At 43.6% G+C, this 27,769-nt stretch overlaps 2 protein-coding genes across 7 annotated transcripts in view; one reads left to right on the forward strand and one right to left on the reverse strand.

Annotated features, from left to right (window-relative positions):
• LRRC2 (leucine rich repeat containing 2) overlaps positions 1-5,732 on the forward strand; it is a 34,988-nt gene extending 29,256 nt beyond the window's left edge. For both annotated transcript variants that reach the window (XM_014852406.3, XM_070492245.1), the window contains exons 8-9: positions 1,190-1,326; positions 3,835-5,732. In XM_014852406.3, coding sequence (XP_014707892.3) covers positions 1,190-1,326; positions 3,835-3,884 — 187 coding nt within the window. In that variant the 3' untranslated portion in view covers positions 3,885-5,732. The remainder of the gene's footprint in view (positions 1-1,189; positions 1,327-3,834) is intronic.
• A 5,445-nt stretch (positions 5,733-11,177) lies between these two features.
• Positions 11,178-17,657, reverse strand: RTP3 (receptor transporter protein 3). Of its 5 annotated transcripts, none has more exons than XM_044754436.2 (5): positions 17,226-17,609; positions 16,985-17,043; positions 15,595-15,774; positions 15,117-15,324; positions 11,178-12,582 (listed from the first exon to the last, which is right to left on the reverse strand). In XM_044754436.2, exons 4-5 carry the CDS (start codon positions 15,269-15,271, stop codon positions 11,853-11,855), a joined length of 885 nt encoding a protein of 294 aa, XP_044610371.1. In that variant the 5' UTR covers positions 15,272-15,324; positions 15,595-15,774; positions 16,985-17,043; positions 17,226-17,609; the 3' UTR covers positions 11,178-11,852. The 5 variants fall into 5 exon arrangements, with proteins under 5 accessions (XP_044610371.1, XP_044610370.1, XP_014707898.1 ...); XM_044754435.2 differs by having other exon boundaries at positions 16,985-17,112; XM_014852412.3 differs by lacking the exon at positions 16,985-17,043 and having other exon boundaries at positions 17,226-17,641.
• Between the last annotated feature and the right edge of the window lie 10,112 nt (positions 17,658-27,769).

The raw sequence follows: 27,769 nt of genomic DNA on the forward strand, positions 1-27,769 counted from the left end.
AAAGTTTCATAATAAAATGAAAAAGTATAAGTATAGATCACAAAAATTGAGAGGTAGGAGGGTCGAGGAAGTGGAGAGAAGGGAAGAAATACCGCCACTTGATTGAACAACATGAAAGCGTTTGTCCTACAGTAGAAGATAGTTCGAATAGATTAAGCAGAAATAAGGACTGACCAATGGAAGAGATCACCTCTGGGATCTGAGAGTAACAAAGGGGTAGGGAGAGAGACTGCTGCCTTAAATAAAGAGTATCATTGCACTACTCAAATTTAAAAATATGTTCAGTCATTACTTTGATAAAAAATTAAAGAATGATAAAATATAGGCATATTTCTTTTTTTGGATTGGGAAGGACAATAAAAATTAACTCAGTGAAAGAGATTGCAAAGGAAAATTTGAATGAATCTGTCTACATAAGAAGTAAAACGTTTTTTCGCCTTCTCCATATTTAGACATTAAATAAAATTAAAAGGAAAATGAACTGGGAATATATATACTAAAATATGACAGCTATGTGGCTCATATCTCCCTTATATGTATATAGCTCTTCTACAAACCAGTGAGAAAGATGCTCACACCCAACACAGCAGGGCCTGTGGTTGTAACCAAAGACTATGCGAAGGGTTCCCTATTTTGAACTGAAATAATTATATCAGCTTTCACATCAAAGCATCTTTCAAAATTGTGAAGACGGAAGATCAAATGCCCTTTTAGCTTCTCTCCTCTAGATTCCTTTTTTTTTCGTAGCAGTAGTCCATCTTTTAAATACCTCTTTTGTAGGAATTTTGTCTGAGTCTTTTTTAATTTAGCCACCTCATTTTAGAGTTTGCTGTCACTAATTGGGAGTAATATCAAACACAGGAAGACATCATACCGTTTTAAGGATCGGACTGAGAGAAAGTGTTATTGTCCACTTCACGGTCCCATGGCCCCGTCCTCTGTCTGTAGCGCTCATTTCCCCATCAGGCGTCTGAACAGTCTCTGCCTTAAGACTGATTCCATAATCCCGCTGGATCACTCCACAGTGGAATTCCACTGGTCATGCTCACATTAAATAGTCAACTGTGACTTTGGAGGATAGGTAAGAACTTGGGATATAGAATCATAAAGGTTGACTTCCTATGAGAGGAATTTTGCGGTTAAAAACGTACAGGTGAAAATGTGATATTGTCCATATTTTCTTGAATAGATTTGTAAGCCTTATGGACAATCCTATTGATAATACCCAGTGTCAAGATGGTGACGAAATAATAGAAAGTGAACGAGACCGTCAGCACTTTGATAAAGAATTTATGAGAGCCTATATTGAAGATCTTAAAGAAAGAGGTAGGTTACTCATAGTTAAAATTATTTAAAATGAATATACAGAATTCCATTCATTCATGGATCAGATTTATTCATATAAGTCAAATTGACAAAAAGTTAATTGGTAAGGGACAGGTTACTTTGTAAATTATTTTTTCATTTACCAAAAAAAAAGGGATAAGTTTCCTTAAAATACCAAATTTTCCTAGTGCACTTGAATTCTTGACATGTAATCAACTATTTGGCAAAGAGGCTGAGAAACACACTTAAAATGTGAGGATTGCATTACGAACTGTACATGAGGTTTTTGGTTTCTTTTTGAGGAAGATTAGCCCTGAGCTAATATCTGCTGCCAATCCTCTTCTTTTTGCTGAGGAAGACTGGCCCTGAGCTAACATCCGTGCCCATTTTCCTCTACGCTATATATGGGACACCTGCCACAGCATGCCTTGCCAAGCGGTGCCATGTCTGCACCCAGGATCCAAACCAGTGAACTCCGGGCCACCAAAGCGGAATGTGTGAACTTAACTGCTGCACCACCGGTCCGGCCCCTGTACATGAGGTTTTAACTAAATGACTTGACAGAAGACTATCCTAGTTAGTGGAAAATAAGGTTCCATTTCAAAATTCATTTAAACTCAACTTTAGAAAAAGTCATCTCTTAGATAAATTGAGGTACACTTATGTAAAAAATTACAAAAGGGGCCTGACCCTGTGGCATCGTGGTTAAGTTTGGTGTGCTCTGCTTTGGTGGCCTGGGTTTGCAGGTTTGGATCCCGGGCGTGGACCTATGCCACTCGTCAGCCATGACATAACACGCATGTGAGCTTACTCCTCCCCCTGAGGAGATGTCTGAAGAGGGTTAGTCCCATCCAGACAGTCAGAGACTTCATGACAGTAAAATACCATTTATTTGACAAGTTAAAAAACTTCCCAACTAAATTAAGAAAATTTCTATGTATCTCTAATCTATTTGGCCATCCCTAATCTTGAATGCTGAAATATTATGAAATAAATTAGAAATTTATGTTAAATATGAAACTGAAATAACAGAACCATTTATTTGTCCAAAATTATCTTTGGGCTGTATAATTTTCCTCTTGGGAAAAACTTTATTGTTGTATTTTATTAGTTTATTCATAATTATATTTTAGTGCTATTATGCAAAAACGCAAGGAAGAATTAGAGAAAATAAGCATTAAGCATTGGATCTATGTGGCCAGCAATAAAATAATTTGCTTTTAATAAATTAACTTTAGTGATGATAAATTTTGAATTCATTTACTTAATTCTAAATAGTTATAATAATTCTATCCTTCATATATTCATATTAGGTTGAACCAAATGATATTGCCAATATTCAGCTGGTTTTGACCTACAAAAATGGTAATTTCTTCGGGCTAGCCTGGTGGTGTACTGGTTAAGTTCACACATTCTGCTTCAGCGGCCCAGGGTTCGCAGGTTTGGATCCTGGGCACAGACCTATGCACCGCTCATCAATCCATGCTGAGATGGTGTCCCACATACAAAATAGAGGAAGATTGGCATGGATGTTAGTTCAGCAACAGTCCTCCTCAAGCAAAAAAAGGAAGATTGGCAACAGAATTTAGCTCAGGGCCAATCTTCTTCACCAAAAAAAAAAAAAAAGGTCATTTCTTAATAGTTAGATCTATAGTTGGTCTGGCATGTACTTTGAATTTTTCTAAGTTTGTTTGTTTCCTTCATCATGGTGTCTTCCCTCTTTTCTCTCCTTTCCCATCAGACTAATGTCTGAGTTAGTCACAAAGTCCGTGGCTATAAGGAAAAGGTAGATTTAATGAGTCTACATTGACCTCCAACCTTGTATGATTCAAGAATGACGAGGAAGTGAAGCCCCTCACTGGTCCTCAGTTAGTGAACCTAAGAATCACCTGCAGGCCCCACTCTCGGAGTTTTTGACTCATTAAGTCTGGGGTGGGGCCCGAGAATGTGCATTTCTAACAAGTTCCCAGGTGATGTTGCTGCTTGGGTCTGAGAAGCACAGCTTGAGAACAACTGGTATAGACCATCCTTTGACAAAATTTGCTTGTGAGAAGAGAGAGGATGGGCAGTAACCAGCGGGAAGAGCAAGACTGAGAAAAGGCTAAGATCACGCTTGGCTTAGGAATAGCCCAGACTTCTCTTATAAACCATATCCCTTCCACCTGGTGTCCACAGTCCTGAGTTCTTGGCCATCTGTTTCTGTTTTGTCAACTTTTGTTATTTCGGGGTCATACAGTTTCCAGGATCCTGATGTAGCTGTGTGGGTTGGTTGGAAAGACTCCAAGAGAACGAGAATTAATAAATTTATCTTATTCTATCTTAGATCTAAATATTTCTCAAGTATGACTACATATTTGTGATTGCTGACTTAATGGTGATAAACACATTTCTCTCTATACTTAAAATATGAAGTGGCAATAATCTGTGTATTGACTTAGGCCATGGCATATGGTCACACTTCATAATGAAGTGGAGAATGGTTGAGTGTATTTTTCCCTTTTGTTACAGATTCTGTTCCCAGCTACACCACCAAAGTATCTTTTAGTCTTCAGCTTTGATACCATCCATCAGAAGACGGCAGACTCTCCCTGTCCTGCGGAGCTGTAAATCTTCATGTTGTGGGTCACGTCCTATAGGAATAATGGCTTGTGCTTAAGGACAAAGTCTAGAAACCATGGTCCTAGTTGTTAGGAAAAATGATTTTCAGATTTCAAATATATGAATACCTCTCTCTTTAGACTGGAGAATTGATAAATGGGTTTATATATTGATATTTAAAGGTTCATTTGCATATACTTATTTCCAAATAATACAGATTTAATATTTTAGAAAATGTATTATTTTTTTAAATTATAACTTAAAGACCAAATTCTGAAGTTGATTGCATTGTTTTCAGGAATCAGGGGACAAACGGGTTGTGAAAAGAGCATTTATATTGGACCAGTCAGATGAGAGTTTATTTTGTTATTTTGGAAGAGTTTTAATGCATTATTTCTTTTACCAAGAATAATTTTCCTTGGGCTTATACAAACTGCTATTTCCATATGTTTTAAATTATATTTTGCAAGTGTATGCTCTCAGGAGATTCTCGAGTATAATCTGGTCCTTGAAGGTAGGAAGAAGAGCTAGCATGTCTGCCCATGCACTGGGCATGAGGCGCTCGGATGGTGCGCTGGTAGCCCCAGTGCAGGAAGCGTGGGCCTGGCTGGCCATGGGAAGCCTTGCATGGCCTGCATGGATGGTCGTCTTGTCCTGAGTGGGCACCTCGGGGTCTCTGGGACCCATCTCAGAGCAGGGAGCAGAGGCAATGCCCTTAGGGACCCCTCCTCTAAGGTGGCCATATAGGGTAGTGGAGATGACCAGTCCACATTGATGAGGAGTCCCTAGCTACCCTTCTTCGAAGCTCCCACGGGAGGACTCTGCCCGTGACCGAGACTCTGCGGTCCAGAGGCAGCTCATGAGACAGTGCTTTACACCGGCAAAGGTGGGATTCATTACACAGCTTTGGACTCTTACGTCACATTGTATGATTTGGAGAAATTGTACAAATATCTATTTTTATACCATTGTCTTGGGCTAAAATAAACAGGATTGTGTGTTGAAGATAAGCTTAAACAAGTGGCTTTTGTGACTAAGAAGGAAAAATGCATATATTCATGTATACTTATATATGGATTGACTCCTATCAGGGCTAGCCCAGTCCTGTCTAACAGAACATTCTGCAGTGGTGGAAATGTTCTGTATCTGTGCTGTCCAATATAGTGGCCACCAGACCCGTGTGCTCCTTGAGCACTTGGACAATGACTGGTGTGACCAAAGAACTAAATTTTTAATTAAATTTAAATTTAAATAGCCACAGATGGTTACCTATTGGACAGCACATGTCTAGCCATTTGGGTTTTGTGGAAGTTAAACTGGACTAGAAATGAAGGGTGATTTTTATTTCCTCTTATCTGAAGACCCAGTCTATCCCCAGAGGGGTTACTATTGAAATCTCAATATTTTGTCTTGATAGGCTTAATTGTAATTCCAAATATTTTATCCTCAACAGATGTAAAACAGGCAGAGCGTTCTAAGACCACATGGTAATAATGCTTCAGTAGAGGATTGCTTCAACTTAGAAACAAACTGAGAAGTAGGTTAAGAGATGAAAAGAGTAGGAAAATGAGAAATTAATTGAACCTCAAACAATTGTATTCTTTTTTAACTCTTTAAAAATAGAATTCAAATTTATTAATTGTACTTCTTGAATGATTTTGGAATTTTATTTCATGCCGAGTAATATGTTATATATAGTCAAATGGGAAATATATCTGAAAAGGGGAGAAATGGGGGCTTTCACTCAAACTGACCATCCATAACTTCTGTAAATTTTATTTCAATAAAATCAGTCTTTTGTGCAAAAACCTTATCTCAGTGTTACATTTAAATAATGGAAAAATACTGCATTGATAAATAATTATTTCATGTTTCATAATAAAACAAATGAATTGTTTGAATATGATGCTTGTAGAGCTACTATTTAATTTATTCATATAAATGTAAAAATGCAGAAAGATTCTAAAGTAGAATATGCATCTCAGTGGAAATGTAGAGATTTGAAAATTTTAGATGATGCATATGGACTGATACCTAATTTGAAAAAGTAATTTATATAGCAGAATATATGTATGAACGCTAAAGCAACATGAGATAAATAATAAAATATAATTCTTAGCAGAAAAATGTTCTGGTTGCAAAAGCTTATTGTTATACCCATTTTTCATACGTTGGAAGTTAAGGGGCAGAGACACTTAGGTGGAATCATAGAGTAGTGCATTTTAGTTAATAGTAAGATCCACACCAGATTTCTTGACTCCGGCTTTCTAGAATGACCATTGGGCATGCTTGCCAACACCAGTTTAGGGTGACCAAGTTAGGATGGTTGCAAACAGTAAGCTTTGGAAATGGGTCATCGTCTTTCCCCTTCTGTCTGCTTCTCTTCTTTCCTGTCTCAATGCATCTCTTTCCTTCTGAGTGGAAAGGAAACTTAGAGACTTCGAGGTATTGTTTTGTGGTGTATGTAAGTTTAAATGCTAATTTTACAGTGTGTATATTGGATTTATTTCTGAAACTTAGGAAATTAAATTCAAACTTTAAAACTTGAAATGGTATCAAACTGCAATACTAACAGGCAGCTCAGAAATCTTCTCTTAGAGTATCTAGCTATATCATCAGAATGAAAAATTGAGATGCTTAAGTTGTTTTATTGCAGTGTAATATAAATTACAGGTGAAGCAAATTATAGTTGAGTGTTGGGCCTTAGCACCATCCATAATTCTTAGGAAAGAAATCAGCCAAACAGTGGTTATTGAATCAAAGAAGATATGACATTGAATAGATGAATTTGCCTTGACTGTGAAATTCACCAGGGGGACAGAGGACCCAAGGCTGAGCTCAGATTGGCAGAGTTGTGGCTTTGAGGGAAAAATGGACATAATCTAGGGTTAGGACTCCAGTCTTTGGTAATCAGCTGCTACACTACTGTCTAATTTCTTTGTGACTGGTCGACCCCAGGTAGCTCCTACAACCCAGGTGCAAAGCAGTGAATCAGTCCAAAATAAGACCTGGGATTCCCACTTAGTGCTTATTTTTGTGACTTTCTGAACATATTTTGTAAACTTCTGCCAGGGCCGATGGTCTTTGACACTCCTCTGCACTGTTATCAGGGCAGACCCCATTGCATTTGCCTGTCTGCCTGTTGACTTGAAACATTTGGTTTAAATGGGCCCTGATAAAAGTTTTCAGATTTTAAGCCTTCCATGAAATCTGGAAAATAAGGAAAGGTTTAAGAAAGAGATGACAGCGTTGTGAGATATCTATAGTTAATAGAGAAATGGTAAGATGTTTATACTCCTGTCCTCAAAGACAACATCAGCTGTTAAATGTAACTTGTAATACTTGCCTGCTCCTGGTTATCTGCCAGAGACACACATGCCCGCTTCGGTTACCCACCGCACTGAGTAGGGGGGCTGTGGAGAACGGACATTCATAGCCCTCAGCTGGGTCCTGCAGGACTCCTCTTGGGTGATCAGAAGGAGGGAGGTGGTGGGGCTTACCTTGCTCTGTGACTTTCTCGACTGCTGCTTTCCCTCTAGATTCTCTATGCTCTCTGGTCTCACGTACGTTCCTCTCTGACACCACCCTGGACTGGGACTGTGATAAACATTTCTGGTTTTCTTCCAGTTATCTTGGGTTCCAAATGAAGTTTAATGTAGTTTCCTTAAATTCCGCTGCTACCTCATGTCTGTGGAAGAAACAGACCCAAGCAAGAGAGACACAGTGTAGGCATTCAAGGTGGAGATTTCAAAAGGCTATTTATTCATTTCAATTTAATTGATTCCACCCTCTTGCCAAGGTCTTGGTTTTCCTAAAAACTATGCCTTGTGGATGGAGAGTCCTTTATGAATCGCCTTTCTCTAGCTTCATGTGCAACAGAAGCAAAAAGCAAAGGAACAAATAAAAACATTAGAGGTGAAGGCATCACACAGAAAGCTTTGTTCCGCTAACTTCTTTACAGAACTTGCCATGGCCTTGGCAAACAGTATTCTCGGCAAGAATAGGCTTGATATTTTGGAGAGGCAACGCGATTCAAGTTCGCCATAAAGCGAATTATTTTCCAGAGATGTTATTTCAATACTGCCAAGTGAGAAGTACTTGCTGTTTATATAAATTTTACATAATTGTGCAGGGCAAATCTCTCTCAAGCGCCTTCTGCAAGAGGCACAATGCTGATGACGATGCTTGTTCTGGAACGGGTAATACTAGCTTCATGGAGTGAGCTGGAAGAGCGTTCTGATTCTCGAGGATGTCTCTTCCTGGGATTCCTTAGTTATCAGATTAGTGTGGGAAATGCCTGTGTTACTTACTAAGGTATATATTCTACTGGCTTAGAATGAAGTATGTTTTTACCTGAAGACTTTGTTTTCTGTCTGAGCCAAGATTTCATATTTTATAATTTTACTGAGGGTAATTATTCTCTTTTTTAAACGAGGATTTCATTTTGATTCCTAGATGACTCTCAGTTTTTTTCTGCCAGCTCTGACCTTGAATGTTGTCACCCATTTTTTTGTTCTCTTCCTCTACAGGGCAGCTCCACTCGGGAATGCCGCTAACATTAAAACAGGCCTATTACAGATGTGTTTCTGCTCTTCCTCCCCTTTCCAAAGCTCCATTAACAGTATTTTCTTGGTCTTCCAAATGTGTAATTCTATATAATTTTCTTTTAAAAAATTACCTGTTAAAAAAATCCACAGATCTTTCTCATTTCTTTAAAATACTTCTTTGATTCCAGTTTTCCCTGTCTTAATTCTGGTCCATTCCTGCCTGATTCACAGGGACAAGGCTTTTCCTAGTTTGTTCTTTCCCAGCTTCTCCCACCCTACTTGTCAATAGCAACATTTGTCATCAAAGTAAGTTTTTATCACGCAGTAGCATTTCTTAGAATTTTGAAGGGCTTTCCAATTCTTTCTTGACATTAACGGTCTTGACTGTAGTTTTCAGTGAGCTCACCAATAGTTTAACTTCCACTTCCCTCAATGTCCTAATTAAGTTCTCTACCATTTTCTGGTTTGTTTCCCTTATTGACATGCTCCAAATCATTCATTCAGTCCATCCCTGCCCGTCTTTGAATTCAGTAGTGTCTCTTTCTGGAGAGAGATCAGCAAATGTTTCACATGTCCCTGTATCTGCCATCTCTTTACTGTGCAAATATGCACACATGCACTCACGTGCATTCTAGTCTCTTCAGAAGAAAGCTGGTCAGCAGTGGGACTCAGGGAGCGGGATTGCAAGGCCAGCTCTTTGCTAATGCACTGCATAATCTTGGGAAAATCACTTCATCTTGAATGAGCCTCATTTTCCCCACCTGTAAAAAATAGGGTTGGAGAACACAATTTCTAAGGCTGATCCATCTTTAATATTTTATGATTTGCCTTCCACCAAGAACCCCTTTTTACATTAACGACCCTGCACATCTTCCCCACCTCATTGGTCGCTCAGCTTCCAGGTATTTATGGCCGCCGGGACACACTAGTTTCTCTTTTTTTCTTGAGGAAGATTAGCCCTGGGCTAAATACTGCCAATCCTCCTCTTTTTGCTGAGGAAGACTGGCCCTGAACTAACATCCGTGCCCATCTTCCTCTACTTTATATGTGGGATGCCTACCACAGCATGGCTTTTGCCAAGCAGTGCCATGTCCACACCCAGGATCCGAACCGGTGAATCCTGGGCCACTGAGAAGCGGAACATGCGAACTTAACTGCTGTGCCACCGGGCCGGCCGCTGGGGCACACTAGTTTCTCTCACATGCTTGCTCCTTGGCATGTGCTTGTTATCTGTCTTGTCCCACTATTACATTCTAAGTTCCTGGAATTTGCCTAATGCAGATATAGGGACTGTGTTCAAATGTTTGAAAATGAATAGCAAGTCTGTGAAAACTTTACCCACACATTTCTGTTGTGTTCCAAATACTTATCTCTGTGCTGAGATGTACAAATATGATTTCTAATACTGCCTTGAAAGTGTAAACTTGCATCATTAAAAATTGCATTTTCTAGAAATGCAAATCAAAGACACCATGAGATAGCACCTCACATCCATTGGTATGGCTATTATAAAAAAAAAAACAAAACAGAAAATAGGTGTTGGCTAGGAGGTGGAGAAATTGTAACCCTTGTGCACTGTTGGTGGGAGTGTAAAACAGTTTTTTTGCTGTGGAAGACAGTTTGGTGGTTCTTTAAAAATACAAATACCATATGATTCAGCAATTCCACTTCTCAGTATACATCCAACAGAGTAGAAAGTAGGGTCTTAAAGAGATATTTGTACACCCCTGTTCATAGCAGCACTACTCACAAGAGCCAAGAGGTGGAAGCAATCCAAGTGTCTATAGATGGATGAATGGGTAAACGAAACGTGATATATACAGACAATGGAATGTCATTCAGCCTTAAAAAGGAAGGAAATCCTGTCACATGTTACGACATGGATGAACCTCCAGAACATTATGCTAAGTGAAATAAGCCAGTTACAAGAAGACAAATGCTGTATGAAGTATCTAAAATAGTCAAATTTATAGAAGAATGGCAGTTAGCAGGGCCTAAGGGGAGGGAGAAAAAGGGAGTTGCTGTTCAACGGCAGAGAGTTCCAGTTCTGCAAAATGAAGAAGTTGTAGAGTTTGCCCCAGAGGGAGCAGCAAGGACGCGGGTAGGGCTCGGCCTGGCCAACCCTGTGCCCGTGGGAACGACTGGAATGGGTGGGGAGGGCCACGTGGATGGAGGGGGGTGGCAAGAGAAAAGGAGCATGTGACTCAAACGACTATTGCTTTCATTTTAGCCACGTAAACTGGAGGATTCATATTTCTAGACAAAAAAGATGTGAGAGTGAGTCTTAAAATGATTCTCATTAATCAGAACAGAAAACTTTTTTTTTTTTTTAGTGAGGAAGCTTGGCCCTGAGCTAACATCTGTTGCCAATCTTCCTCTTTTTGCTTGGGAAGATTGTTGCTGAGCTAACATCTGTGCCCATCTTCCTCTATTTTGTATGTGGGACGCCACCACAGCATGGCTTGATGAGTGGTGTGTAGGTCTGCACCCAGGATCCCAACCCTCAAACCGCGGGCTGCTGAAGCCATGCGTGCGAACTTAACCACTATACCCCCGGGCTGGTCCCCAGAAAACTTTTTAAAAGCCACTTGGTTTCAGAAACCTGGTGAGGATCCGTGCACAGACTTCCACATTTGGGCCTTCAGAACAGGGGTCCCCTCAATGTTTGTGATGGTGCAACCTTGTCAATGAAAATTAAGCACACACTCCAAGTGGGTATATATTTATTTATTTATATCATTCTACTAATATATTAGCATACATTACAAAACACGCAACAAGAAATAGTAAAGTATGAAGAAAAATTAAACGGAGCTCTAAGGATGCCTCTCTCACCTCAGTGGACGGTCTGCCTTGTCCCTCAGTGGCTGTGGAGACCCCTGCTTTAGAACCCGGGTTTTCAGCCTAATACTTTCAACTGCAAATGCCTCCACAGACTGCCCTCCGAGGGTCTGTGCAACATTTTCCGGTGAGAGGGCCCACAGGTTTCATAGGATTTCCAAATCGTTCTGTAAGTCATAAACGCTTCACTCTCAGTTTTCTAGAGAACGAACGAAATTACAGCGCTGTTTTTTTAAATCGAGGTGTAATTCACATGGTTAACCATTTTAAAGCGAACAATTCAATGGCATTTAGGGCATTCACAGTATTGTGCAACCACCACCTCTATCTTATGCCAAAACATTTTCATCACACCCCCTGCAAAACCTGTACAGATTACATAGTTGCTCCCTAATTCCCCTCTCCCTCCAGCCCCTGGGTAGCCATCAGTTTACTTCCCAACTCTGGATTTACCTATTCTGAATGTTTCATATCAATGGGATCACACAATATATGACTTAGTATATCTGACTTTTTAGCTTGGCATCATGCATTCGAGGCTCAGATCCTGAGTGTCACAGCAGTCACGATGATGATGATTAGAATGAGAACACAGCAGCACAGGCCGAAGGCCCTGTGTGCAGGCCTCTGGGCTGTGTCGGGATAGAACATCTCGCTTGAGAGGGAGTCCTGGACTCTCTTCTCCTGGCGGTTGGGGTTTGCTCCTGGGCTCCAGGAGGTGGGGAAGCTCGCAGCCTGTGTGGGCGCAGAAACCCAGGGGGTGGGCGCAGAAAACCAGGGGCTGGGTAATACCTTTCCTTTCTTCGCTGCATCCGCGGAGGGGCCACTCCTTGTGGGAGAAGGCTTGTGTGTGGTGATGCTGAGGGAGATAGGTGAGCCTATCGTGAGAAGTGGTGGATACACTGGCGACTGCACGGCCATGCCTGACCCCCGCTGAACACAGAAGCCCTGCAGACATGCCTCGCAGTTGTCACTGTCATGTGGCCCTTCAAGAGAGATTTCTCGGATCATAGGAATCTCTTCAGTCAACTTAAATTCTTCTCCATAGCACTTCTTCAGAATTCGGACCACCAGGTTGTTCAGGATCCTTGAGATGTTCTCATTCGTGAACTCGGGAACCTCAAACGGAGGCTGGGAGCACTTCTGACATCTCTGAGCAAAGACCCTCATCTTCACCCGGCCCCTGGACTTCACCTCACTCCAGTGCATGTGGAAAACGACCTGAACTCGGGCAGAGGCCCAAGTGCGGGAGCACGAGGAGCACTGGAATCTGTGGACACAGAATACAAGACCTCAGCTTGGTTCAATATGGCCGAAAGGTGGGCTGTGCCAGAGGAAAGAAGGAGCTGCTGACAACACAGAGAGGGACTTGACTGGGGTCCTGGATCAGCAGGGGAAGGAAGTACAGAGAGACTCATTCCTATCTCTATTGTGCCACCAACATGCTCTTTGACCAACAGGTGTCTACCGTGAGAATAGCAAATAGCAATCCACCAGAGCTGGAAGGGATCTTGGGTGACTTCTAAGTCCAACATGATCATTTTAGAGATGAAGCACACGCTGGGAACTCGTCATGCCCAGAGACCCAGTGGGTGTAAGAGGCAGGACTAGAACTCCAGTCTTCTGATCCCAAACCAAGGCTTCTTCAAATGCAGATTTAAGCGGGTCCAAGGCTCCAAGTGCAACAGTAGCCATTAAATCAGCCCCAAGAACCCGGAACTGAAATCTACAAATGGATACAAGTGCGTGTTGGTAAGTGCTACAGCCTGAATGCTTGTGTCCCCCCCCCAAATTCACAAGCCCAAGGTGATGGTGTTGGAAGGCAGGGTCTTTGGGAGGTGCTTAGGTCATGAGTGTGGAGCCCTCGTGAATGGGATTAGTGCCTTTATAAAAGAGATCCACAGAGCGCCCTAGCTCCTTCTGCCATGTGAGGATATAATGGGAAGTCTGCGACCCAGAAGAGGGCCCTCACCTGACCAGCTGGCACCCTGATCTTAGACTTCCAGCCTCCAGAACTGTGAGCAATACATTTCTGTTGCTTATAAGCTGCCCAGGCTGTGGTACTTTTTAAAATACTGTCTTATGACTAAGACAGTAAGTCACAGACCCACAGATCAGAGAGGGACCCTAAACAGTCCGCTGTCCTCAGGAAAAGCATTGCTTTGTGCCTCGGTTGCCCAGGGCCCCTGATCTGCCAGTATTACAGGGAGATCTCAGTGTCCAGCTCTCTCTTCTTTTGCCCCTCTCCAACCCGAGTCATTGCTCAAGGTAGCCTGAAAACCTTTATACACCTCATGCCCCTGGCCTCAGACAGGGTACGAGAGAATGACGCCTCATCTCAGCAGAGAGGAGGGCAACTTTCTGAGCAATAATAGTTGGATGTCAGGACACGACAGGACAGATGGAGAGAAGGGAATCACATGGCTGCCCTCAGGATTGGAATTATGGGACAGCAGAGGGCTGCAGTATGGCAGGGACCTTTGGTGTTCGCCAAATTATCCATGCACTGCCTCCCATTTCCCAGCCCCTTTGCCGTTAGGTTGGGACAACGTGACCGGTTGGCTAATGGGATGTGGGCAGAAGTGATACATGCTACTTGCAGCTCTGGCGCAGAAGCCCTTGGAACATCCTCTAGCTCTCTCTTTCTCTGTGTTGGTGCCCCTGGGAGCCATGCGTGAGGTTAAATCACTGATATTTCGGGGTTTGTTACAGCAGCCAAGCCTAGCCTTGCCTGGCTTGAAGCACAGGAGCCCATGAAGTCTGCGACGGTGAACTGAGGGGGCTGGCAAGAATGAGTCAGTCTGGTTTCCCTCCTGTATTGATTCTAGCCTCACCTCACAGGGTGAACGTAAGAATGAAACGAAGGGAAGATGCCAAGAAGCTCTGACACTGTGAGTGAGATGATCTTGCTGGGAGCCCTTCAGAAAGACAGTGATACAAAGGGCCCCGGGCTCTGTTCTCCTGAGCTGAAGTCCCCTGCCCTCCCCCGGGTCATGCTGCTCTGCTCGTGTGCCAGCTCAGAGTTCAAAGTGCTCAGAGAAAAACGAGTTCAGAGTTTGCTATGATGCTGCCGGCGCCTGCTCCTGGCCTGGGAAAACCACAGGTCGCAAGAAGAGGAGAGCTCTGCTTACTCAGCCCAGACCTTCCCCCAGAGAGGGGACAGCGGGCAGGCAACCAGTCCCTGCCTCAGTTCCGAGATAGAGTCCCCGGCCCCCACCCCCTGTGCAGGTGGACAACCTCCCATCCGTGGGGCTCTGCTTTCCCACCTGGAAAAGAGAAGGTGATTCTTTGGGTGACTTCTAAGTGTCCTATTTTAAGAAGAGCCCATTAGCTCAGAGTAGAAAGCAGTAAGATTGCTGTGTTGCTCAGCTCCGCCTGTCCTCTGCCCCCTCCCTGAGGCGGTCTCCTCAGCGCCCAGGGCCTCTCCCTCATGGGCTCCACGATGGACCCGGGGTCTCCTAAGGCTGGGAGCATATGCAGTGAGCTTTGCTCAGCCAGCTCTCCTGCCATCGAGTGAAACAGCCACCATTCCTGCCCTTCTTTTTGCCTCGCTGCCCCTCGCCCTCACTCCTCGCAGCCTCATTTCTCTGAATCTAGGCCTTAGCCCACACCACGGCCCACTCCTGCTATTGTTTGTCGGTTCATTGTAATAAGGAAAAAAACTCTAATGAAGCTAAAACTTCTGATGATAGGCACCTTACTTCCTGTAATCTTCCTGGAATGGAACAAGAAAGGTAACAGGTATACACAGTAAGAAATAAGCAAGAATGTTCTGGAATAGGTATCCCTGTGTTCCCCACTCACCTGGCAAAGCCCCACTGCTGATACTGTGTCCACCCCCGCTTCTGAATGCCGGGAAGAAGGCTCTCGTCTAGTCTCAGGGTCCATTTGTGCCACGGTTTCACCTCCTGAATTAATTCCTGAAACACCTGCTTCCACACCTCCTCGTTCTGCCCCATCGCTGCTGCTATGCTGAGCCGGGTGGGTCCGGGTCTCCCGGGCTCTGACGGATCTGTAGCAGGACATGAGGTTTCCCACTTCAGACAGCAAGGGCTCAGATCTGCTCTCCCTTTGTGTACCTGGCCTGGGCCTGGGTACCAGGTCTTTGCCTCGAGGACAAAGGTCAGTTGAGTCTAGCTCCAAGTTCAAAGAGCACTAGGCTCCACAGGGAATTTCGAAAGACACAGAATGCATGGTTTCATCCATCAAACTATCCCCAGAGGAGAGCGCAGGACGCATGTCAGGAGGAGTGGGTCTCAGGTGGGCTCTGCTGTTTACCTACCTCTGACCGGGAACACAGTCTTTTCCCATCCTTTCTAACATTTGAAAATCCTTGTCCATTGGGCTGCTGTGCTCATGATCGGGGAGGAGAGAACGAAGAGGGACACGGCCGCGATGGGACCTCCCCCGAGTTCCTGCGTCCCTGCTCTGTGTTCTTGACTTCCTCACTCGTGCCCGGTCTCTGTAGGACAGTATTTTGCAGACACTAAGCTGGCCAAGTCAACCCCCAAGGCCAGTCTTCCATGCACTAGAAACCAAAGCTGATGCAGTCCCTGAGATGAGGCTACAAGGTCCCCACATGGGTGACAGGCCAGCGGCCATACCCCAGCATGCTTCACTATCCCCACTTCCTTGAGGAGAGGCTGGAGAAGGAGAGAGAAGCAGGGGCAGACTACCGGGTGGGCACTGAAGCAGGCAACAGCCCAGGGAGGGTGGACAAGATTCGGGGTGTCTGCATCACATGGCCCGGTCCACGGACATTGACCTGTGTCGCTGACTACCTCCCAAGAGGAAAGCCCCACCCTTGGCAAGTCCTCCAGCCTGGCAGCCCCCGTCTCAGCTCAGGCCCACATAACAGCCTCTGCCCTGGCCTCCCCGCTGGCTCCGGAGCTGTGCTGGCCACTCTCTACACTGCAGCCTGAGGGTCTTTCCAGAGGCAGAAACCCCCACCTACACAGTGCTGCTTAGCGTGGCATCTGGACACTTCACAGGCTACTCCAGCCAGGCTCATCCTCCCCTAAGCCCATATCCACCCTACACCCTAAATCCCAGCCCCTCGCTCGGTGCCCTCCTCTGAACACTCCTGCCATCCCAGCCCTGTGCCTCGCACTCATGTCCACCCCACCCACAGCACCTGCCTTCCCTCCGTCACACAGCTCCTGTCCCTGGCCTGGGCCAGCCTCCTGACTGCCGCTGCAGGGAGCAAGCTCAGCGAGGTGACAGGGCTCCCTCCCTCTCCCCACAGCAGAACAAATGCAAACACTCTTCCGCATCACAGAGTAGTTCAGACAGAGCGATAACCAAAACAAAGAATTGGTCTTCCTTTCTGGTCTGAAATCGTGTGTGAAATCGTCATATCTAGTCCTGTTTCATTAAAACAGGTCCTTGAGGGGCCTGGCCCATGGCGGAGTGGTTAAGCTCACGCGCTTCACTTCTGCAGCCCAGGGTTTTGCTGGTTCAGATCCTGGGTGTGGACCTAGCTCCGCTCATCAGGCCATGCTGAGGCAGCGTCCCATACAGCACTGCCAGAAGGTCCTACAACTAGAATAAACAACTATGTATTGGGGGACTTTGGGGAGAAGACGAAGAAAGAAACATTAGCAACAGATGTTAGCTCAGGGCCAATCTTTAAGAAAAAAAAAGCAAAAAACAAAACAAAGCAAAAAACCTACCATCCTTGAAAGTAATTGTGCAAGGAGCTCTTGAAAGACGCCCAGATAGCCGAGTGTTTCTGTGTCACATAAAAGTTCCCTTTAGCCTCTTGCTCTAGTAAGACTTTTCTAATTGAAAACTCTGCATTCTTAAATGATAGAAATTTTTGAACATAAGTATTTAAGAATGCGAGAAAGTTTGTCACATTTAAATTAAAATAGGCTAAATGGCTTTCTCTCTATCATGAGTGACGTCATTTACCTGATTTTCCAGAGAATCCTGGGTGGGGGTGGGGGGATGTCAAGGTTTAGGAGAACGCACGCAAGCTCAGCAGGGCTGAAGATAGCTAGATGTTCAGATTTGTCAGAGCAGCCTTCTCTCTTCTCACTGGGACGCTGCTCCTCCCAGCCCCAGAAGCTCCCACTGAATTGGTCCTGGCATCAGCACTTCTAAAGGCCTCCCAAGTGAGTCTACTGCATGGTGATGGTGAGACCACGCTGGGCGGCTGAAGGGAAGGCAAGCCCGGGGAGATCCTGGTCAGCAATCACAGGAGAGGGAACAGACCCACAGCCAAGGTGTCCCTCCCTCCCGCCATGCTGAGGCAGACGCAGCAAGGCTTACGGGAGTTTTTAATAGAGTCAATCTAGGGCTGCCTGGCCGCATCCACTGGCTGGGTCAGATACTTGGCAGCAGGCCACAGGGAGGGGCAGCGAGCTCTAGAAGGAAGAGGAGGAGACAGAAGAGGGTGGGAGGGAGGGAGGGAGGAAAGAAAGGAGGGTGGGAAAGGAAAGGGAGCGGTTTGCTGTGGCAGCATTTGGCAGCCTCCCAATCTACCTCCTTCCCACCCTGGCTGCTGCTGCTGCCCCAGAGTTCAGCTGCTTCCTGAGTGGCCTGACCGTGGCAGCCTACTCACCCTCCGGTTTTGTTTCTCAGTATAACTTTGCTCAGATCAGAAATTAACCAGATTCGGGGAGCCCTCTTAGTCAATTTCTCTCTTTCAACTTCTTTCTCTGTGCTCCTCCCACCTACTCCCAACTTCAGGGCAGATTAAGAGAAGATATACAAAGGGGGTGAGGTGCAGGGGAAAGAATCTGGATGGGAGGCAGAGGGTCTTTGGTCTGGGGCCCTGATCAGCGGTGTGACAGAGGACAAGTCACTTCAGGCTTTTTGAGGATGAAATGCCACCTTTTATGTGGAAGGAAGCTAGGCATGCCTGGTGCGGAGAAGAGCCCGTAAGCCAGTGCTGGTCTCTCATCTGGTTGAGCTTGACAAAAACAATTTCCAGGACTTCATTTGGAACACGCTGAACTCTCACAGAGACCCATCCCCCCTGGAAACGGATGTTTCTACGCATAAATACAAGTTTGTCTCACTGCCTCTTATCTGGCCAGGGTTGGCTGGGCTCTGTCACTCCCTTCCTCGCGGGGAATGGCTGTGGCACATCCCTGCACATCATCTCAGCTTCTAACCCAGAGGCCATTCGCCTTCAGGCAGGGTCAGGGCTCAGCCTGGACAGTCGCTGTCGCTCTTTCTGAACACTGGGCTGGGTCCTGGGCCTGCTGCTGCGGGGAGGCCATCTCTGAAAGCTTGGGACATGCACAGAGCAGGAAAAATTTGAGTCACTCAACACCCACATTCCCAGCGGAAATCAAACTGCCTTCTTGTTTTATCTCATATTGTAAACGTGTCATTTTCGCGGTCTATTTGTACTATAGTTTTAGAATTTTTGTTGGTGAGTTTGTGTTCTAAGTGGTCCAGAAGCGCCCTGTTGAAGTGCTGTCTAGTGTTCTTAAGCACGGAAGGCTGTGATGTGCCTTACGGAGAAAATGGGTGCGCTAGATAATGTCCATTCAGGCATGAGTCACAGTGCTGTTGGCTGTGAGGTCAATGTCAATGAATCAACAATATATACAAAATAAAATATCTTTAAATAGAAACAACATAAGGTTATATATTGATCAGTTCACCAAAGTGTTGTTACCAGAGGCTCCCTGGGACCTAACTCTGCATTTCCCCTGGGAGCAATGTTTTAGTATTTGCTAATTCAGTGTGTGTGGCAACATTATAGAGCAGAACCACTGTAAATAACAAGAATGGACTGTATTCCCCTTTGTCCACCCAGTGGTTTGCCTTCCCTCAGGCCTTTCTATGGCGGGGGCTGGGTTGGCAAGGTTAAATCACTTCTGAGCCTGCTCCCACCCTGTGTGTAGGGCCTGGGTCTTGCTTGATCAGCAGAAACCCCCAGATCCATTGCAACCATGTGTCCTTCTGGCTCCCTTCTGGGCAGGCAGCCTAGCTACAGGGATTTGTAACGATCTGGGCCTGGCCAGCCCAGATCCTCCCTTATCCCACGAGAAGAACATTGCATCTTACAGGGACAGAGAGCCCCTCCATGTGAGCTACTGTTCTGGGAACGCTGTTGTTACCAAGGACAGCCCTTTGGCAAGCATGCAGCCTTGGTTTCTCTGCCTACTTGAGCAAGCTTCTCTTGGGGGGCGGTTGCGGGCCTTCACATTACTTCCGTCCAGCCGGCAGCCATTGGACACTCTTCCTGTAAGTAAGGCCCAATAAACCTGTATGTCTCCTTCGCAGTCTCCAGTTTGTTTCTTCAGTCTGTTGGCACAATACTCAGCCGCCCTAGCCCAGCTGGACTTGTGGCGGAACACTATGACCCAGTTTTTGTCCAGAACATTGCTAATTACTAGTATAGTTGGCTAGTAGCATTAGACCCTGCAGGATCTCCAGTCCTCTGCCAGCCTGCATCTTACATCTATGTCACAGAGATCAGAGTCCACAGTGGCAGCTTTTTACCAGCCTGGCTTCTAAACAGGTGGTTAGGAACAACAGGAAGGCCTTCATGCACTCCCTCACTCTGGCTATAGATGATAGAATCCACTGGAAATCTAGCCATTTTCTTTTCTTCTTCTTTTCCCAAAAGCCCCCCAGTACATAGTTGTGTATTCTAGTTGTAGGTCTTTCTGGTTCTGCTATGTGGCTGGATGAGCAGTGCTAAGTCTGTGCCCAGGATCCGAACTGGCAAAGCCCTGGGCCGCTGAAGCAGAACGCACAAACCCAACCTGTGGCTGAGTAGCCACAGGGCTGGCCCCAGATCTAGCCATTTCTGACTGCAATTTCTTTTTATGCCAGTGTACCAAATTCCCTGGAGTTTGGAGAACGGTGGATGTATTCCAGGAAAGCAGCTCCACTCCATCCTCAGCTCAGTGCTTTCCAACCTGATTTCCGACTTCTAGCCTCCAGGACTGTAAGAGAATACATTTTCATTGTCTCCAGCCGCCCAGCCTGTGGCGATTTGTAAGGCAGCCCCAGGAAACTAATACAGAGGGGTTTAAGCCCTGCTGGCCTTTCCCCACTGTCTGAGGGTTGGGGCCACCTGCTTGCTTTTCCAGCAGGTACAAGGACGAGGAAGCAACTTCAGCATGTAGCGTGTTCCTTCCTTTTCCTACCTCCCACCACGTCCTCATTATTTGTTGGAATGGTGAGCGGGGACCTTCATTATTTGTTGACTGGACAATTTTAATAGTCCCTTAACTCACATTCTTTCCCTAGCATTCCCTCTCAAAAATCATCCTTTACAGAGTTGCCAAAGAACTCTCTTTAACATCCAAATGCCATGCCCAGGCCACGCTGGCTGCCTCACTCTTCCTCGAACATGATGAACTGGAGCATGGGCCACTCAGTTACTTCCTCCGTGTCGCCCTCAAATGTCACCTTAGTAGGGAGGTCTTCCTTAATTTCCCGAGATGCGACCTCCTCTCCCACACTCTTTCCCTCTCACATTCTATGTTTGTCCTTTTGTTTGTTTTAAAATTTCATCCCAGCATAGACTTAGTTTCTAGGGCACCGCCAGTCTAAATAGGAGAGCAGGCAAAGTCCGTTCACTGGAACGGTGCCTGGGTGCTCGATAATTACTTGAATAAATGTTGCATGAATTCCGTCCACCTTCTGTTACCCTCTGTAGAACTATCCCAATCTGGGGTCAGTGCGGGAGGAGGGGGGTTGAGGATGGTCCTGCGATCGTTCTTAGCACAGTTTTTAGAGGGCAGCTGTCCACGGTTTCTGGACCTGTGCTTGCTCTGGGGGATCATTTGTGTTTCCTCTCTGATAACTTGCCTCTTTCTTTTGGGTCTTTCTGGGATGTGTCCCATTCCCGATGTGGTCATCCTTAAACAGTTCCCTCTGTTTGGTCAAGGAAGGCCTCTTTTCTCTTTCAAACCTGGCCATCTTGGCCTCTATGACCTTATTCCCCAAAGATATTATTCCGTAAGTCAAGTTTAATAAAAAAATGCCTTCCACTATTTTTCTTTCATTTTGCACTGCTCTTGTGATAAATGCAAGAGCAAAAAAAAAAAAAAAACCTTTATAAACCAATTTAGTTCTTCCTTGAGACTGATAAAATCCTAACCAGTCTCCTAATCAGTAATTCCTAGGGACAGACTTTCCCATCCTTGGGACTTTTCAAAGTTCTATTTGAACCACTAGTTTTATTTTCATTCAGCTGAGGGTTTTTTTTACTTCAACCCAGTAAAATGACTTGCTCTTTATATTATAAAAGTTTCCATTTACTGATGTGAAAATTAATAAAGGGAAACCTCATTTAAAAATGAAGTCAGGAGGCCAGAAGGGGGAGCTCTCATGCAGTACCTCTCAAGGTCAGTTATGGGAAAGACAGCCAATTACAGACCCCAACAGAAAGAATTTGTCAACAGGAAGACAGTCAATTACAGACCCCAACAGAAGTTGTCAGAAGGAAAGAATAGTCAATTACGGGAAGAAATCTACATTGCATCCCAAGCAGAAATCGACTACCCCAATGAGAACACATCATCACCTTGAACTCTTGCTTTCCTCCAATGGACTTTCATTCAAAACAATCCCTCCCAATTTCCTTCTTTTTCTCTATAAAATAATGTTCTTTTTCCTTGTTTATTGGGTTTGCCTATGGTCTGCCATAGCGTGCGTATCCCAAATTGCAATCCTTTGGCTATTCATGAATAAACACGTTTAATTGGTAAAAGAACTGGCTGTTTTATTTTTAAGGTTGACACTGATTATCTGTTTATTGACTGAAATTCATCATCCTTCTGAGTTAAAATTCGCAGCCTGGACCAGGGCTTATGTAATGAGCAGTCCAGAACCGACGTGAGACCAAGTGACTGGCTACATGAATCCCTTCCCCGGCACAGCCGTTGAGGGACCTCAGTGGCACCTACTAACGTCTAGATGAGATGTACAGGCTACAGCTGTGCACAGGGCTGCTCTGAGGCCCCGAGGTGCTGACTCCGCAGAGCCCCCACCTGCTCCTGCCATGAAAATGGGGAACCCCCAGAGTGGGCAGTGGCCCTCACTGTTCAGTCCCTTTGCCTTCTCTTGGAGCATCTTTATTTGTGTTTTGAGTTTATTTTTTTCATAATTCTGTTGTTAATGATGCAAAAAAAGTGAAAATGTATATGACTATTATTTTAAAGTAAACATTATTATTAAAATGTCTAACACAGCCCCTCCTTCTGTTAAAGTAGTTAAACAAGGAGTCCATTGGACTGAAGTGGCTCTGATAGTCACCTTGGTCACCTAGGTAAGCAAACAAAACCTAAGCCAGAGTCAAAGCCCTGGAATCTGGGAAAACGAAACTTAGGAACAATCAATCACAACAAGCCAACTAGGCTTTGCCGACTTAGGCAACTGCTTAAGCTATAGCCAACCAAATAATTTCCTTGCTGAGCTTCTCGTCTTCTCTATAAAAATCTCTCCCCTGGTTCCTGGCAGTGGAGCACACCTAGCCACTTTCCATTTGGTATTGCCTGATTCAAACTGATGTATGCTCCAATAAACTCTTGAAAATTTTAATATGCCTTGGTTTGTCTTTTAGCGTTTCTTTTACTCAATAGTATGTATGTGAGATGCATCCATGTTGTTCCACGCAGCAATAAGTTATTGATTCCCAATCTTGGATATTCCATTTAATGAAAACTGCAATGTATTTATCCACACTGTTACCAGCTACAAACATAGTTTCTTTACCTGCCACTCAAGAGGGGCCAAATAAAAACTGGAACCCCAGGCTTATGGCAAGGAAAGGGTTTTTATTTTGGGTGGTATCAGCTGGGAGATGAGAGAGAGCCCTCAAATTTGTCTTGTCTCCCCAAAAGATGGGAGGCAAGGGGGTTTTAAAGGTTGCAAGGAACATGGCTGCTTGTAGGGAGGGGGAGCCTATGGCCTTGCTAGTTGGTGCTTTCCCACAAGCCTGCATCTGACCTTGTGAGGCTGTTACCCAAAGTTCGGTCTCTGATCCTAATGCAAATCCAAATAACGAGAACAGAGTCTTGGGAGGAAAAGGAAAGGCTTTGCTTTGCCAGGCAGAGGGAGCAAAGCAAAGGGCCAGGGCCCTAAAAGTTGCTTGCTCCCCGTTAAGAAATGGGTAGGGGTTTTTATTTGGGGTTTTAGGTAGGGAAGGGGGGCCATGGACTTCTTGGTCAGCATTTTCCCATTGGCCTGTGTCTGGGGCTGCTTCCAGCAGAGGAGACCAAGGATTTCTCAGATAAGTGTCCTTGGCTGTTTATCTCCATGGTGGAAGGTAGACTCGGATGTCAGTAAGCCAAGAAGTTGGGCCTGCGAAGCTTCGGTTTCTTGATATTCTCTGGACATTAGTTTCTCTGTGAAAGAACTTCAAGGTCCTGGGATTAGCTACAAGCCCAGTTTGAGGCCATCTGGGCTTTAAAAATTTGTAACTTCTGTTTGGTTGTAAAGCTCAGGGAGTCAGAGGTTAAAGAAACAAATATTTGCACATGAGTGTAACCAAAGACCCAGGGAACTGGGAATGAAGGCTTTTAGTTTTAACCCCATACATGCTAGGTTCATCGCAGGGGAACCACTACCAGGGCTGATATTAACTAAGAGCTGGTAACAAGGCTGTCTGCAGAGAGGAGGATAGCTAGATAAGGGAATCCATTGTAGGTGGGTGTCCTTGGTTGTCTGCCTCTGTGGTAGATGATGGATTCTGGTGCCAGGAAGTCAAGGAGTAAGAAGGGAAAGGGGATGAGTGCTTTGGTTTTAACTCCATATATGCTGGGTTTAATGTAGGTGAACTGATATCAGGGCTGGTATCAACACTACTGTTGTTGCTTGTGTGGGTCGTTTCCAGTGTTTGATTATTACTATGCATTTGCTTAGACATGTCTTTTTGTTGGGTGCCTAACTGGGGAAATGCGTGCTCATAGGGTATGCATATGTTAGCCTTCAGTAGATGTGCCAGTTTTTGAAAGTCTGTGAGTGTCTCAGCTGCTCCAGTCCTCACCCACACTTGGTGTCGTCATTCTTTTAAAATTTAGCCTTTCTAGAGGACACGTAGCGATATCTCAGCACGATTTAAATTTACATTTCCCTGATTACTGAAGTTGAGTATCTTTTCATAATGTTGATAGATCATTTGGATAGTCTTTTTTGTGAAGTACTTGGTTGAGTCTTTTCCTCATTTTAAAAACCAAGCTGTTTATCTTTTCCTGATTGGTTTGTTGGAATTTTTAAAATGTATTTTCCATATTGGTTCTTTTTCAGTTACATGTGTGACAAATATATGTCTCATCTTTCTGCTTTGGAGAGCTTTATGATAATAAATTTAAATAAAATAAATACTTATTACCTAAAATAAATAAAGTAAAACCCAGAGGAAATAGTTAGCTTCCTAAAATTATAGAACATTAAAATAGACAACATCTGAATATTCCTATAATTATTAAAGAAAACCACAGAAACTGATTTCTAGGTTCTGTGATCTAGGTTTGTGTTCTAGGTAAGTTCTACAAAGCATTCAAGGAAAAGATAATTCCAATCCTACACAATTTTTTTCTACATGTCATAGGAAAGGAAGTCACATTTGATAACTCATTTTATTAGTATAGTACAACCTTGATTCAAAAGATAACCAAGAAAAATTATAGGCCAATGTCATCTAAGAACTTAACTAAAAAACTCCCAAACCCACACAGATAACAACAAAAACCCCCAACAAAGTTAATCTAGTAATGTATTTATTTATTTTTTGGTGAGGAAGATTCACCCTGAGTTAACCTCTGTTGCAAATCTTCCTCTTTTTTGCTTGAGGAAGATTCACCCTGAGCTAACATCTGTGCCAATCTTCCTCTATTTTGTATGTGGGTCACAGCCACAGCATGGCTTGATGAGTGGCATAAGTCCATGCCCAAGATCCCAACCCACAAACCCGGGCCACTGAAGCAGAGTGTGCTGAACTTAACCACTATACCATGGTGCTGGCCCCCAGCAATGTATTTTAAAATGTATCTTAACCAAGTTGATTTTATGCTAGGAATGCAAGAATGTTTTAACAGAAAATATATTATTGTAATTCACCACATTAACATATAATCTTTAAAACAGATGTGAAAAAAAATGGTATTCAGTAAAATCCAACATCCACGTAAGACGCAAAGAAAGAAATCTTAGCGAATCAGGACTACATGGGAATTACTCTGCCTGATTGAGTAATAAACCCTGCAGGAAAATCACTCCATGAGGTGAAACAATAGCAGCTTATCTTAAAAACCAGAAATGAGACGAGGGGACCCGCCAGCATTTAACTCGTGAACCTTTATTCAATGTTGTAACAGAGGTCCTAGGCAGCTGAATGAGTTGTTGAAAGAAACGGTTATAGGGATTGGAAAGGAGAAAGAAAAACTGCTGTTATTCACAGACAAGATGATTGTTTACATAGGAAAAAAAATCCCAAGAGAATCTAGAGATAAACAATGAGAATTATTAAGAGTTCAACAAGTTTTCTGGATATAGGATGCACAGAGCAAAATTATGTGCCTTTGTTTACACCAACAACAAAAAATAGAAAACGAAAAAAATGTTAAAGTGACATTTACAATAGCAATAACAATAACAAAATATTAAGGGACCTCAGAATAAATCTAATGAAAGGTGTTGAAGAATTTCATGGAAAAATTACATAACTTTATAAAAGACATTTTAAGAAGACTCAAATTTCTTCCAAGTTCTGGAAGGAGTTCTGAAAGGAATACTATACCATGTGCACGGGCCAAATGATTCAGTATAAAAATGTCAGTTTTTCCCAAATTAATCTAAAAGCTCAATGCAATTTCAATCAAAATTCTGATGGGACTTTTTACGGAACTTGACGAGTTTGATTCTAAAATTTATACAGAAGAAAGGGCCAAAATAACCAAGATAATTTTAAAGAAGATCAAGTTGGGGCAGGAGTACTCCCTACTAGATAGTAACACTTATTTAAAACAAAAACATTATGGTAATCAAGGCAGTGTGCACAAACTGCCTAATTAAATAGAATAGAAAGCCCAGAAATGGACCCACCCACACCTAGAAGTATGACGTCTGACGGATATAGCACTGAAGATGATTAGGAAAAGCTGTAGCTATCAATAAATTTTTCCAGGACAATGGGCTATCCAATAAATCCAATTAGATCCCTACCTTAAGTTCTTGTGGATTAAGAATTTAAATATGAAAAGTAAAATTTCAAAATCTTTTCAAGTACGTACTTAAACAAGACAGAAAAAAGAAGAACTAAACATTTGACTAAACTTTTTTCTCATGTGACACTCTTAAAAATGGAAAAAAGATGCCACAAAATGGGAGAAGTTATTTTCAACGTATTTGAACAAAAAAGGGGTTAATATATGAAAAACTTTATAAAGCAATGAGAAAAATATAAACAACCCAATAAAAAATGGGCGAAAGGTATGAATAGTTAATTTACAGAAGAGAAAGTATGAAAGATCAATGAACATTTGAAAAGATATTCAACCTGACCTGTGATCCAGAAATGAAAGTTAAAGTCAAAATGAGGTCACGTTATACAGCAGTCAGATTTGCAAAACCTGAAACATTTGAAATACCAAGTGTTTATAAGCACGTGGCTCAAGAAGGATACGTAAACACTGCGGATATCAGTGGAAATTAGTACAACCACCTTGGAAAGCAGTTTGGCGTTAAAGAGCCACATGCCCTATTCAGCTATTTAGCAATTCTACTTCTATGCATATTATCCAGAAAAATGCCTACACAGGTATCGCACAGATATGAACTAGAACATTTATAGAAATATCATTTTAATACCAAATCAACCAGAAACCTCTCCATTCCCTGTGAATAAATAAATGAATTTTGTTAGAGTTATCTAAAGGAATTCTATACAGCAGTGAAAATGACTGAACTAGAATAGGAGTCAGCAAGCTACGACCTGCAGCCAAATGTGGAGCATCACCTGTTTTTGTACAGCCCAAGAACTAAGAATGGTTTATAAAGATGAACATTTGCAATAGATGGGGAACATTAACTTTGATGTTATTCCCTCAAAAAGAATTCCAGTCTTCTTCTTTTTTTTTTTAAAGATTGGCACCTGGGCTAACAACTGTTGCCAATCTTTTTTAATTTTTTTATTTAAGGATTGGCACCTGGGCTAACAACTGATGCCAATCTTTTTTTTTTTTTTTCTGCTTTATCTCCCCAAACCTCCCCTGTACACAGTTGTATATCTTAGTTGCAGGTCCTTCTAGTTGTGGGATGTGGGACGCCGCCTCAACGTAGCCTGACAAGCGGTGCTGATCCGAACCCTGGGCCGCCGCAGCGGAGCGCGAGAACTTAACCACTCGGCCACGGAGCCGGCCCCCAGTCTTCTTCTTACTAGACCTGTATTACCAGAAAAAAACTGTATTTAATTATTATTATCATATTTTGAATTTCACCAATAAAGGTTTTGTGGAAATTTGTCTTCCCTCTTATTATAC

This window comes from Equus asinus, chromosome 21, assembly GCF_041296235.1.
Source record: "Equus asinus isolate D_3611 breed Donkey chromosome 21, EquAss-T2T_v2, whole genome shotgun sequence".
Taxonomy (NCBI): domain Eukaryota; kingdom Metazoa; phylum Chordata; class Mammalia; order Perissodactyla; family Equidae; genus Equus; species Equus asinus.